The sequence below is a fragment of the Mauremys mutica genome, chromosome 5 (assembly GCF_020497125.1).
Source record: "Mauremys mutica isolate MM-2020 ecotype Southern chromosome 5, ASM2049712v1, whole genome shotgun sequence".
NCBI classification, from domain to species: domain Eukaryota; kingdom Metazoa; phylum Chordata; order Testudines; family Geoemydidae; genus Mauremys; species Mauremys mutica.
In genome coordinates, this window is record NC_059076.1 from 129,882,765 (window position 1) to 129,897,877 (window position 15,113).

General features: G+C 44.1%; 1 protein-coding gene across 1 annotated transcript; it reads left to right on the forward strand.

Moving 5' to 3' along the window:
• The first annotated feature begins 1,207 nt into the window (after positions 1 to 1,207).
• On the forward strand, positions 1,208 to 14,120 carry THNSL2 (threonine synthase like 2). The gene is made up of 9 exons (XM_045019966.1): positions 1,208 to 1,380; positions 3,252 to 3,487; positions 5,239 to 5,433; positions 6,290 to 6,442; positions 7,435 to 7,665; positions 10,159 to 10,307; positions 11,469 to 11,594; positions 12,536 to 12,687; positions 13,343 to 14,120. Exons 2-9 carry the CDS (start codon positions 3,265 to 3,267, stop codon positions 13,545 to 13,547), a joined length of 1,434 nt encoding a protein of 477 aa, XP_044875901.1. The 5' UTR covers positions 1,208 to 1,380; positions 3,252 to 3,264; the 3' UTR covers positions 13,548 to 14,120.
• The last annotated feature ends 993 nt before the right edge of the window (positions 14,121 to 15,113 follow it).

Genomic DNA, 15,113 nt, shown 5'->3' on the forward strand with positions numbered 1-15,113 from the left:
AGCCAGGGTCCTGTTCTCGAAGGGCACTGTGACGTCCACCGTGACGATCTTCTTTTGGTTCTCATTGGTGATGACAATGTCCGGTCGCAGTTGGCTGTTGGTTCCAGGGATGGTAGAGTTCATGGCCACCTACAATGAATTTTAGCCTAAAAGGTCAACTATATGTAAAATGGTTTCTACAGTCAACTCTACGAACTCTTGCAAATAGACTGTATGAGATTCTCTCTGGTGAAATCTTGTGTGATCCAGAGCTGTCTTTGTATGTACCAAGGATGTCCCTGTCTCAGTTATTCCTGTATGACAGCTGAACATAAGCTAAATAAATACTGTGTGTGTAGCACAACTCAGTTCCTTATGCAGAGTTTATGATCTACCTGTTCAAGACACTTGGATTCCCTTAGTTACAAATACGTCAGAGCACTTGACCAAACATAGACAAGATCCCTGCCCCTAAGTACTTCTCACCTAGTGATGCCTGAGGTAACAGCTAAGGTATAAGGACTTCTGATAGTGGTGGCCAAGTAAGCCCCATGCTATTTGCGCCAGGCACATTCATAGCTCGCTGGGAGATGTGATTATGCACATTTATTTACCTATGGAGATTTTTATGCCATGCACCTTGCTGTAGTATCTGAGCACTTTACATGGAGATTATCAGAACAATTTGCAAGTCAATAATTCTCTCTCTGTCTCTCTCTCTGGTCCACGTGCATACGCAGATACACACAGAGGAAAAGTCCTGTAAGACTTGGAAGCGCATTATTCGAAATATCCAGTGTGCAGCTCACTTTGTAGCACTGAAGCATCCATTCTGTACTCACCTTGTCCCCAAAATCCAGCCACGTAAAAACAAACCTATATAAACTGATGCAAGAAAAAGAAGCTAGAAAGAGAGGAAGCTTGTTTTGTGGATAAGACAGAGGAAAGGGCCCTAGGAAAGCTGGGTTTTAGCCCTGATTCTGCCACGAGCTTGTTGTCTGACTTTGGGCAAGTCACATAACCGCTCTGTGCCTCGGTTTCCCCATCCAATGTGGATTTAAGTTGTTTGCCTACCTCCGGGGGGAATGTGTAGCTTTATTCATTATTGTCTGCAACGAATCCAGAGATCTAGGGACGGATGGAAGTGCAAAGATTCTTCATGCAGATTTATGATTTACAACTGGAGTCCTGGTTACAGAGGAACCTGCAGTCCCCATGTGCGTTGGAGCGGGGAGTGTTTTCAGGGAGCACACAGCAAAGGCTGGCTTGCTGCCTGGACAGCGGGTTGGTGCTGGCTGGTAAATCAAGCAAAGCTCCCTTAGCTGGCTGGGGGCTCCAGGTCTGGCTCTATTCCGGAGTCTAGTCGGCTTGTGCATCGGGAGGCTGATGCCTTGCTAATTAGTAAGTAAACCCCAGCCGCTTTGGGCAGGGCCAGGACGGCTCGATGGGGCCGGTTTGACCCTGCTCGGAGGACGTTGCTTTCTGCTGCTGGGGCAACCTTGCAGCCAGCTGCCTGGGGCTGGGCTCGCCTTCCCCGCTCGTGCTCTGCGGGAGGGGCCGGATCAGCTGCCACTTTCCGAAGCTCCAAGAGGCTGAAGGGGGTAACTGACCGGGTGGGGGGGTCGGTATTTGCCTGGGCTCCTGCACCCCGCAGCCCGACTCCTGCTGGGGCCAGCGGCTCTCAGGGCTTGAGTGTCTGCAGAGCGCCCTGTTGCCGGGTGGTGACCAGCTCTGGTTTGCACGGCTGTGCGTTTTCCGCGGCTGCGGCCGGCAGACGCTACCCCTGGCAGAAGCGGGGCTGCTGCTTCGGGCTTGGACAGGTTGCAAAACGCTGCCCCAAAGCTGCAAACAAACCTGGCAAGGGCGAGGGCTCCCCCCGCTGGCATAACAGCGCTGGGCTGGGAATGGATTGTTCGGTTCTCTGGCCAGGCTCATTCTGGGGCCCTCCAGCCGGCTGTATTCTCCAGCTGTTTTTTTTTTTCAAATCAAATTGAAGATTTTGAAATAAAACGTAATTTTGAATAAAAAAATCGAATGCCAGAATTTCCCCCCCTGATTGAACCAATCTGGTGAATTTAACACAAATTTGGAAACGTTCTGTTCGACCCACATCTGTATATTTGGTCAAAAAAAAAAAAAAGGTTTCACTGAAAAATCTCACCCCGCTCTGTCTGAGCTTTCCAGGTGGTGCGGGGACACCTGGTTCTTCCAATGCTGCATGCCTGAATCGGAAAGCCATTGGCTTTCCTACATGTATGATGGTTTATTGTACAGACGCAGAACAAAAAGATAGTCCCTGCACCCAGTTGCTTACAGTCTAAGCTACTGTGTATAGTGTTGTCACTCCCATCATCGAAATATCATGATCCAGGCCTCTTGAAAAATCATGAGAGTTTTAAAACTAATGAGTTGAGGCTCTTTTTATTTGCTGTGTTTTTAAAGTCTTTAGTGTTCACATTTTCCAGCTTTAATCCACAAACATGATGGCTAAAAACCTTTGATTTTCCACTGAAAGCTGGGATTCCGAGGCCTTCACGCATTCTAGGGATGTAAAATATCATTCAAAAAGTTAACGGTTTAAATGATTAATTTTATATTGTTTAAATGGTTAACTGATTAAAGGGAGAGGGGCTGGGGTTGCTCCAGCCGGTGCAGCTGGGGCTGGGGTTGGGTTCGGCCAGCGAGGCTGGGGCCGCTCTGGCTGGTGCAGCTGGGTCTGGGGTTGGCCGGTCGGCAGGGCTAGGGCTGGGGCTGGGGTTGGTTGGCGCGGGGCTGCTGGGGTCGGCGGACCTAATACTTACTGGTTAATATTTAACATCTCTAATACATTCCAAGGCCAGAAGGGACCATTGTGATTATCTAGTCTGACCTGCTGCATAGCACAGGCCAGAGAACTTGCCCAAAGTAATTCCTACAGCAGATCTACAGCTGCAGTGGTGCTCTCTGGGCAGGAGCAGTACCAAGAGAAGTGTTTCTATAGAGAAATAAGTTCTCTCTTTCCCCAAATAAATCTCCCAGTCCCCAATGGAACATGCAGGGTCCCTCTTATCTCCTCAGAGAGTCCTGGCCTGAGAATAGCCCCTTGCACTTCCAGAGAACTAGTTGCCTTGATGAATCAGTCTTGAAGCCAGTCTTGTTCCCAGTATCCATGACACTGATCAGTAAAGGGCACAGCAGCATCCACAAAACACCTGTCTGTTTGTCTCCCTGTCTTTTGATACCCCAGACTTCTCCTCCAGGGCACTCTTGTGTAACTGTCATGTCTCTTGCAGCGACGCTGGAAACATGAGGTACATTAGCACTCGAGGAGAAGCCAAGAGCGTTGACTTTGAAGGAGCCCTCTTTTCTGGCTATGCACCGGATGGTGGGCTTTTCATGCCCCAGGAAATCCCTACCCTGGACTATAACACCCTGCGAACATGGAGTGTCTTCTCCTATCCAGAGCTGGTGAAAGAGCTGAGTTCACTCTTCATCTCATCTGAACTAATCCCACGGAAAGAGCTGAATGGTAAATGCAAACTAGACAGCAATCCAAGCAACCTGCTGTAGGGTTCATGCTATTTGTATCAAAGCTCTTAGATGAGACTATTATTTTACCCTGTATTAACCCATCAGCCTAATAACTCTGATCCTCACTGGACTTATGAAGGCCCTTAGTGGCCAGAATCTCCATGGTTATTATAATGTTACCCTGTCCTTTACCTTCCCCAATTGTTTCATCCACTTGGTGTTTCTTGTCGTTAAACTAGATTGTTGGAGATCAGCTCCTCTTCTGAAGACTAGTAGAAGATTCTCTTTAAACAACCAAAGGGCCAAATTCTATCTCTGTCTATAAATGTCATTCTCTTAAAGGGCTAATGCAGTTTCCCGGGTTGCTGTAGGAAGGCAGATCTCTGCTGCAAGTGGGTGCAAATACAATATGGATAATGTTGCAAAATCGGTGGTTTGGGGCATCTTTATGCTGGCTGCAGCAGCCCCTGCCCACCTGGCTGTTCCATGTAGAAGACGCCTTCTAGGAACATTGGAGCATATCCGATGAGATCTTTGGTGTATCAGAGGGCATGCATGGAAAAGATAAGCAGGCTCTTTCACCTTTGTGGCTCCTATCATAGAAGACCTGTGGAGCCCTATGTGGCTTTTGATTGGTGTAGACAGGATTAAGGAGGAAATTTCCTCTCTTGCTGTATCTGTGGTTTTTCTTTGCCTTTGGGTAGCACCCTGTCAGAATTTGGCCCGGACTGTTTTAATTAACACATATTTATAAACAGATGTAAAAGCAAATGTGGCAGATGGATTCCTCCTTCTGCCAGATGTTCCTGGTTCTATATTTTCCCTTGGCAAAATGGATCACAAAACAAGCATGTAACATGAAGCCAGGTGTAGGTTTTGGTAAAGACACCTTGTAACAAATCGGTGGTCTCATGGTGCTTCAGAGTTGTCACTATGGTGCACTCCATGGATGCTTAAATTTCTCTCCAACAGTGGGAAAAGCAGCATCTCCTTAGCTGTCAGCCATAAATAGCCTCTGACAGACAGTTGTGCAGTTCTCTTTATACAGTTAGATTTTAATATAGCCCCTATCCAAAGTCTCACTGGGTACGTCTACACTATCCATCGGATCAGCGGGTAACGATTGATCTATCGGGGATCGATTTATCACATGTAGTGTAGATGCAATAAATCGATCCCTGATTGCTCTCCCATCGACTGCTGAACTCCAGCTCGGTGAGAGGCGGAAGCAAAGTTGACGGGGGAGCCGCGGCAATCGACCGTGCACCGTGAGGACATGAGGTAAGTCGAACTAAGATACGTCGACTTCAACTACACCATTCTCGCAGCTGAAGTTGTGTATTTTAGGTCGATTCCCTCCTTCCCCCCCGGTGTAGACCAGGCCACTGTTCCATTAGAGGGCAGTGGGGACCATCCACCTGAGCCTGTTCATTGCAACATTGGTTGATTCTTGTTTTAATTGTTAAAATAGATCTGACTGGGTCAGACCCTCGGCTGGTATAAATCAGCATGGCTCTGTTAAAGTCAGTGGACCTGTCCAATTTACACTGAGGATCAGACTCTTAATTTGTAAGAAAATAATGTCTTTGGCTTCTGTCTATCACTTCCTTAGCTCTGCGGTACTGGAGAGTCTTTGGTTTTTCAGTAAAGATTCTCATGAGCCTGGCAAACCATGATCATGCAGGTGATGTGTTAGAGGTTTATTCCTGGTACCTATTCTAACAGTCCCCTTCAACTGCTTCCCTCCAGATCTGATTGACAGCGCCTTCCGGAGGTTCAGACACAAAAATGTTGTGCATCTGGCCAGGCTGAAGAATGGGTTGAATATTTTGGAGCTCTGGCATGGTGTAACTTATGCTTTTAAGGACTTGTCCTTGTCCTGCACAGGACAGTTTTTACAGTACTTCCTGAAGAAAAGGAAGAAGCACGTCACTATTCTAGTCGGTAAGTTACAGCTAAACAGATGGATGCAAGCAATGTACTCGGAATTTGCCCTGGTGGAGGCTTACATCCTAGTGTCGGAGAAAAACTCAGTTCTCACTTTTTCGTTTGGGTGCAGCAAAATCAAATACTTTATTATTTCTCCAGTAATTACAATAGAGGGAGAGAGTGCCATAGAACACAGGGTCGCCCCAGTCCCGGACAGGTCTCTCAACTGGTAAACAATTACAGCAAGCCTTTATACTTTTGTTACAGACAATAACTAGCAATAATACAGACAATAGAGAGCAACAACTACATTTTGTTTATACATAAGCCATTCTGCTATCTTATTTGTCTCACTCCTAGGAAAAGCAAGCCTGCATATTTGGTTATCAGTTACACGGTCATAATAACTTTGTACACAGTTCTTTCCCTCTGCCTCACACTATCCTTGCTTCTAGAAGTCTCACGTCATTAGGGTTACAGCTGGGCTAACTCTTGCTAACTAACTGACATGCATTAAGATCCCCTTCAAATCCTTATTAATTCTTTCCCTGCTTCCACACTAGTTATCTCCAGAACAGGGTGGCCAGTATGCCTCACTTGACCTAAAGAGGGCATCTTTACTGGTTCAGCCTCCCATTCATTCTTTGGTGTCTCTGCTGATAGTGGTTTGTGATGTGGACACTTGCTTATTGGGAAGTGCTCATTTTCCAGTATTAAATGCTGTATACCCGGCACTAACCAAAAATTATCCGGACTGACAAGTGCACCCTTCTGTGTGAAAACAAATGTGGCTGTTCTTTCAGTCTTTAAATTAACTCTCTTAATTAGTAGATATAATTATTTCATCCTTGATTATTTTCATGTGAAACAGGAACTTCGGGAGACACCGGTAGCTCGGCAATTGAAAGTGTGCGAGGGGAAAACAACATGGATATCTTTGTTCTATTACCCAAAGATCTCTGCAGCCAGATACAAGAACTGCAGATGACGACGGTGATCGAAGAGAACGTCCATGTGTTTACTGGTTTGCATTTTGTTGGATGATCTACTTCATACTATTGCTGGGTTGATGTTAATGTCAATCTCAATGTGAACTAGCCAATAATTGTAGATAGCCTTGCGGGAATTGTGTTACAAACTGCTCCCACTGTGGGTGTACCATGTTGGGCCATCAAACAGCATGACTTGTATGCAGTATTATTGTAGCCATGTGGGTCCCAGGATATTAGAGAGACAAGGTGGGTGAGGTAATACCTTTTATTGGACCAACTTCAGCTAGTGCAAGAGAAAAGCTTTCGCGTTTACACAGAGCTTTTCTTCAGGTCTGAATAGGTTTCCCAGACCTGAAGAAGATCAGACCCACGTCCATTGCCAGGAATCTTCCGGGGCTGCTGCCTTCAAGTCCAGCTCTGAAAGCAGCACAGAAGTGAGGGTGGAAATTCCACAACCCCCCTACAACAGCTTTGTGACCCTCCCACAAACCCCCTTTTGAGTCAGGACCCCCAAGGTTACAACACCATGAAATTACAGATAGAAACATCTGAAAACATGGAATTGACCAATTTTCATATCCTATGGCTGTGAAATGGACCAGAACGGGACCATTAATTTTGTAGGGCCCTACCATGACTCCCTTTGGCACAGGCAGCGCTCTGAGTTACTGAACAGAATTGGGAGCTATAAGACATTGGTTCAAGTCCTGACTCTGCCACTGGTTCATTTTATGACCTTGGAATAACCTATAGATGGGCCCAAACCAAAATCCCAGATCCAAACACCCTTAAAAGTTGGAAATTCTGAGTAATTCAGAATTGGAACCCACACCTGGATCCAAATCTTTAGTTGGACCGCTATATGTGTGCCTACCCCAGCTTCACAAATCCAGTTCGATGGCTAGAATAACCTATCAGTCTTGAATCCTATTTGGTAGGTAAAAACAACTGTCTTGTGCCTAATTCACTAATTTCAGCAACACTTCTGTTAATACTCCTGATTGTTCCTTCCTCTTTTCCACAGCTCATGGAAATAGCGATGAAATTGACGAGCCGATCAAAGAATTGTTCGCTGATGCAGATTTTGCTAGAAAACACAATCTGATGAGCTTGAACTCAATCAACTGGTCTAGGATTATGGTGCAGATTGCTCACTACTTCTATGCTTACTTTCAATGCACTCCATCCATGGACATGACTCCACTGCCAACTGTGGAAATTGTTGTGCCAACAGGGGGTGGAGGAAATCTCACAGGTTAGGTGTGTGTGTGTGTGTGGGGGTGTCTTAAAACCAAAAAGTGGCTTGCGATAAAGAGGGAGTTTGTATTTTTTTTCTGAACTACTTAAATCATGATTAGTAATATTTAAGTACCAACAGCATTGTTGGCACCATACAAGACACAGAACAGTGCTGTGGTGCCATATGTTGATAATATGGGGATGCGCATGTTAGAAATACACATGAACAGAATGAGTTGGATACTGAAAAGAGAAAATACTGAGGATCTGATTATTCTTAATTAGACATGAATGCATAGAATCATAGACTCATAGGACGGAAGGGACTTTGAGAGGTCATCTAGTTCAGTCCCCTGCACTCATGGCAGGACTAAGTATTATTTAAACCATTCCTGACAGGTGTTTGTCTAACCTGCTCTTAAGAATCTCCAATGATGGAGATTCCACAACCTCCCTAGGTAATTTATTCCAATGCTTAACCACCCTGACAGGAAGTTTTTCCTAATGTCTAACCTAAATTGCAATTGCTGCAATTTAATCCCATTGCATCTTGTCCTATCCTCAGAGGTTAAGAAGAACAAATTTTCCCCCTCCTCCTTGTAACATGTACTTGAAAACTGTTATCATGTCATCCCCCCCCCCTTTTCTTTTCCAGACTAAACAAACCCAATTTTCTTAATCTTCCCTCATAGGTCATGTTTTCTAGACCTTTAATCATTTTTGTTGCTCTTCTCTGGACTGTCTCCCATTTGTCCACATCTTTCCTAATATGTGGCAACCAGAAGTGGACACAATACTCCAGCTGAGGCCTAATCAGTGCGGAGTAGAGCGGAATAATTACTTCTTGTGTCTTTCTTACAATATTCCTGCTAATACATAGAATCATAGAATATCAGGGGTTGGAAGGGACCTCAGGAGGTCATCTAGTCCAACCCCCTGCTCAAAGCAGGACCAATCCCCAGATGAGCCGGGGTCCCAACTACTCCACTCTACACCAAGTAAGAGTGCACAGGAGTCCAATGACTACAGCATCTCGGAGGCTCTAATACCACCCACAAAACAACGCTGTGACATTATAGGGAAGATTCCTTCTTCCACAGATCTCTTCCAGTACAGTGTAAGCATATATAGGCTGTGCACTGTGTTAAGGATTTGCTCTTAAATTATTATTTAACAGAAATATATTTGAGAAATTAAATAGTTACCACAAGAAAGTGCACTAGGCCCTAGGACAAAATTCTTGAGCTTGACTACAATTTAAATAAAAGCCTTTATAGCTGTGAAAAATATAAATACATTTGTATTCTGAAAAAAATAATTTATAAAAGATGCTTTCTGAAAATTCTTGATTCATCAAGCTATAAAGTTCATTTGTCATCAAATGAAGATTACTTTTTTTTATTTAATCCCAGAATGATGTTCACTTTTTTTGCAACAGTGTTACACTGTTGACTCATATTTAGCTTATGGTCTTGTATGACCTCCAGATCCCTTTCTGCACTACTCTTTCCTAGGCAGTCATTTCCCTTTTTGTATGTGTGCAGCTGGTTGTTCCTTCTTAAGTGGAGTACTTTGCATTTGTCCTCATTGAATTTAATCCTATTTACTTCAGACCATTTCTCCAGTTTGTCGAGTAGAAGTACAACTAATCTGGCCCGTGTGTACCTGTGGCTCATTATACATCCATTTGCACATGAACTTTATCCTACTTGGGGGGAGAGGGGGCAACCATGGTAACAGCTCTCTCCTAACTTTACAGTTCTGGCCTTTTTAACTGTAGGCAACCTATGGCATGTGTGCCAAAGGCGGCACGCGAGCTGATTTTCAGTGGCACTCACACTGCCTAGGTCCTGGCCACCGGTCCGGGGGGGCTCTGCATTTTAATTTTAAATTAAGCTTCTTAAACATTTTAAAAACCTTATTTACTTTACATAAAGCAATAGTTTAGTTATATATTATAGACATAGAAAGAGGTCTTCTAAAAACGTTAAAATGTATTACTGGCACACACAACCTTAAATCAGAGTGAATAAATTAAGACTCGGCACACCACTTCTGAAAGGTTGCTGACCCCTGCTTTAGGGGAATCATATCTACTGGAAAAGCAATACAAGAGGTGATGTAAAAAGTTGCATTCATGATATTTCAGGAGCATCTATCTGAAGCTGCATTAGCATGTTGCCAAGAGTTCAGAGGTCACATCCCATTTGAATGAAAAGCATTTTCCAGAGGCCCCTCTCTTCACTACATCTTTTAATATGATGGTGTGGTCCACAGAGAGTCCAGGACCAACCATGTGGTGGTCTCTCTTGCTGTGAGGCTGCTCAAATGGAGCATTGCATACTGGGAGCTGTAGTTTCTTTGGGCTATACCTGTATATTAAAGATAACTTTTGGTCCCTCCTGATGATTTTGCACAAGAGGAGGAGCAATGATTTCACTGGTAAATCCGCCTTAGGAACATTTCATTGTGGGGCTGAAGCCCATGTTTTTGAATTTTTCATTCCTAGCTGGATACGTCGCACAGAAAATGGGACTTCCAATCCAACTCATCGCTGTGGTAAATAATAACGACATTATCCACAGGACAATTCAGCATGGAGATTTCTCATTCTCGGGGAGCGTTAAGTCAACTTTAGCTTCTGCAATGGATATTCAGGTATGTGTCTGCTTAAGCAGGAGAGATCATATATACTGTGTTGAATGATACATCTACTAAAATTATTTTGCTGTCCATATTCTGTTCTACATTGGTTCTTACACCACCCTCATTACTGCAGAGTCTGGGTGCCTTCCAGTAGTGCATGAAGTGATGTGGCTAACATGTCACGTATGGTTCATTCGCCTTCTGATTGTCTCCACCATGGGAGAATTGTGTGTGCAGTGTTGGGTTTGGTAGGTATTTTTGTTTTGCTTATGTGTTGCTGCTCTGTGTTTATAGCACTGAGGGCGGGCTGGAGAAGTGTCGCTGGCATTTGGAGAAGGTGGGGAGGTTTGTGATGGTCCATAGGTCCTGATAGGTCATTCCACAGCTTCAGACAGCCTTCAGGACAGCTCTGTGTCCTGTATAGATGAGCTTTTCCCCTGTGGTAGAAAGTTCCATTGTACCTGAGAAGTGGAGTTGTTGACCATGTTCTTCATCCTGGAGCTCAATTAAAAAATCCTGGGTCTCTGCCAAGATGTCAGTATTTCTGCTAATTATCTTCCTGTCCTTTAGCCAGGTCACTACATCATCCCCCTGATCTGGGGTAACAACGTCTCGCCAGACAAGCTTTTTCTGTGTTGTCTCAGGCAGTCTTCTCTTCCAACTGCAGGTCCTGTGCCACTTTGCCGGTGGCTGGTAGGGGAGCCCTGGTCCACCTGCTACTCTGAGTTCCAGCCCAGGGACCCTGTGACGAGCAACTTAGATCTGTTCAATCTAGGACTCTGTTGCTCTTTCCCAGGGCTCATACTCCACCTTCCTATCTCCTTGCCTATCTCTGGTTTACCTCTGGAGGTTCCTGTGCTCTCTATAGTGAATTTACCCTTCTGGGGCTCTTCCTAGAACCCCGAGCCTAGGGCAGGACCCCAGGCTTACTTTCCAGCTGGATCTCCTCTTTTCTTTTTCCAGCCCTATTTATTTTGACACAGATATACAGGGCCTGCTCCTGCAAGGAGCTGAGCATCTCCAACTCCCATTGAGCACACAAGAGGTGCTCAGACGTGCTGTACAGTAGTATCTACCACATGAAGTATCCAACTAGAGATCACCAGTGCTCCAGATTCTGAATTTGATCCTCTATGGATGGAGGCTCATGGGTGTAGTGTGTGTGTTTTATAGGAACCTTACAATATGGAGAGACTCTTATGGCTGCTTTCGGACTGTGATGGCAGCTTGATTAAAACTCTGATGGAACAGTTTTACACGTCGAAAAACCTTACACTCCCAGAAGAATTGCACAGAAAGGTCAGTCCCTTCGTGTGTGTTTAGTAAATACTTTTCCATCACAATTAAAAAAAATCAACTGTTTTCAGAATAAATATTAATATTGCAAGTGTATTAATGGGATCGTGCCATGTCATCTCAAACCTAAAATGTAGGTATCTGTATGTAGGGTGGCGGAAGACAGGCATTTACAAAACCTGTGTGCATAAGTATCTTGTCAAATAATCCTTTCTTTTAAAATTATAATTATTTTGTTGGTGTTTAAACATTTCCCTGCAGTCCTAGAAACCCCAGTCCAGTAGCATGTGCATTATTTGTACTTAGGACCAAAACGCTCCCCAACGATGTAATTTCACTGTCCAACACCCTGAGCCAGCAAAGCTTTTAATCAAGTGCGTAACTTTAAATTGTGAGTGGTTGTATGTATTTCCATGGGACTACATGCATGCTTAACCTTTTAAGAAAGAGCTTTGGTGAATTAGGCATCAGGCTGAAAGGGAGAAAAATCAAAGGTGAAAAGTAAACTAATGGTTTCAGTGTTTGTTGTCTCCATGGGAAAGAAACATTAGCAAAGTCCTTGTTAAATCGTAAAAGATATGTATTATTGCACCTATCACATACATCAGGGTTTGGGATTGATATCCTCAAATACCGGCATCAGTTGCATTGTGTCTGGCAACAAAGTACAGTAATTAACTGATGTAGCTGGGTGTGCAAAAACCCTGCATAGACTGGATTGACTCTGATGATGATATCAATGTGTCTGACAGAAGTACCCGTCTCTCTTGTATTCAAGATACTAACAAATAAGAAGGTCTTACATACACGTGGTGACATCACAGAATGAACTTTTAATACATTTTAAAAAATGATTTGACATTGATCTGTAAATTCTATTGTGGTGATTGTGGATAATTGTTGGGGTCTTGTTTCTGTTTTTTTCCCTCTCCTGGGTTCTCCAGCTTTCTGAAGCGCTGAACTCATGTTCAGCATCCGACAAAGACATTGTTCAAGCAATGAGACGCTGTTGGGAAGATAATCGCTACCTGTTATGTCCCCACTCAGCTGTGGCTGTTCACTACCATTATAAGCAGTTGGACTGCCATCTCAGCAAGTAAGAAGCTACTAATGGAAGGCCAGATTCCTTTCAGGAAGTGGCTAACACCATGGGTGATCTTATGAGAGCAGCATTTGTGCTTCCTTCTGCGTCAAGAGGGAGATCCTGGCTCACATCAGCATGGGTGCATCAGGTTGCAGCCCAGCTCCTTCATAACCTCTTACTGAGGTTGTGCCTCCACTTTTTCCTGCACTTTCTGATCCAATCACACCCCATTTGTGCCCCACAGAGTTGCAGGACCTTCTTTTCAACTTCACTGGCCAGGTCAACCATCCATCACACAGGGAGGAGGAAGCTGGACAGGGGGTGCTCTGAGACCGGGGGGCCTATTTCCATTCCCTTCTCAGATCATGCCTCCAGGCACAGTTCCTCTGGGCGGTGTCCATTGACTCCTTAGATGCCTTTTGAGGAACTGTGGACGCTTTCTGGAGTTCTCTGCTCAGTGTCCCCCTCTGGCTTCCTTGTTATTAACCTTTGACCCCACTCCTGTTTTCTCTTTAATTTTCCCCAGAAATCGCCAGTAGCCTAGGCTCGGTGGTTCTGCCCCTTTAGCTGAGGGGGTGGGCCTTTTATTTTGGGTGGGTCTACACCCAGCTGACCCCAGAACTACTAATAGTACACGACATCCTATGTCTCTCTCCCTCTTTTGCAGTGGACCCAGGTGCTGTTTAGCACCCGCCTCAGCAGCAAAGTTCCCGGATGCCGTGCTCAGAGCAAAGCTTGTTCCTGAAGTTCCACCTGAGATACGAGCTTTAAACGCGATGGAGACCAGGTCCACAACACTGAGGAGAGAAGACAACTGGGCAAGAATCCTAAGAGACAGAATAGAAGCCATTGCCCAGCGCAGACACACATAGGTGGAGTTCATCTGATCCTCAATAGCGCCATGCCTGGGCAGTTCCATATAAAGGACAAGGCTGACTTAATGATGCATAAGCTTTCTGATAATTTCCTTTCCTAGGAAAGTCCTAATGAACTCAATAGAGGATTATAACGTCTCCATGTAACTTGTAACCTAAGTGATAGAATTCTGTAATTCTCGATCAAATTCTATAGAATGGTTTAAAAAAATTATGGAAAGGCTCTGCCTGCCAAATTCTATAGAGTTTTTAGAGTGACTTTGATAGAATCCTGTTTAAAGTCTCTGGAGCCATATAGCTTTTATCTCTGTTAACTCTTATGGAAAAGTTCTTTCAAATTTATCTTCGAAGTGCCTTACAAACAGGAATTATCATCTGACTACGGCTTTCCACAATTATTACAATCCCATATCTTTCCTTCCCTAATTAAAAAAAAAAAATCTGTAGAGGAATATAATACAAATTGCTGTAATGATTTTTTTTTCCTGAACAGTTCTGTTGTAATTTGAATAAGTAATAAAAATGAACTGCTGTCCAAAGTACATTAAATAGAATCAGTGCTGAATTCTGCTTACTGTATCCATTTTTTGATATCTTGAAAATGCTGAATTTTATCATTTTCTTTAACTGCCCACCAGAGGGCATTGCAACCTTATTTTGTTTTGTATTTTAAAATAGATAATAAATTGAAAGAGTGCTCACCAGTTGTCACCTGTAGACTGTTTAAGGTGACCAGACAGCAAATGTGAAAAATTGGGACAGTGAGTGGGGGGTAATAGGAACTTATATAAGAAAAAGACCCAAAAATCAGGACTGTCCCTATAAAATCGGGACATCTGGTCACCCTAATACTGTTCAAGGAGCCATAGAGAGTCTTTGGAGACTTGGATCTCCATTTAGGTGAACAAAAAAATGCCAGATGCTTCAACAATACTTCCAGGGACTAATCTTCACAATTCAATATGTGAATTTTTCTACGGGCAATTCCATGCCTTATTTGCATGCACAGACATTCAATACCTGCAGATGGGGTACTTGCACTTTCGGTAATGCAGCTATCTGGCCATTTGCATGCACAAATAGTGGAGCTGCACAGGCAGTTGGGGTAATAGGGCACACAGGTTAGGCAGGCAATTTGGCACTCGTGAATGTGGGCAACTAACTTTTAAATGTGGAATAAGTCACATCTCTAAAAATAACAGGGTAGCCAAACAATAAAACTCTCTGTGTGGGGGCGATGAAGCCATTCTGCGTCCAAAGAGGAGACGCTGTTTCAGTTAAGGGAAGGTAGATGCTGTCGGTGCTGGGGAGAGGTTTTTTGTCCTTGAAAAGGTGGCTGCGTGTGTTACCAGAACAAAACAAAAACCGAACCCAACGTCCAACAGGCTTGTGGTAATTTCATGAACTCAAGCATGGTTTGATGTCACCGTAGCCTGTTAATGGGAATATAGTCTTGTGTGCATCCACGTGGAAGACAAGTGCAATTGCAATGTACACTTGCAGAACTCAAATTTTCCCTGTGGTGTTTACCATCTCTCCAGCTCATTTCTTTTACCTGTACAA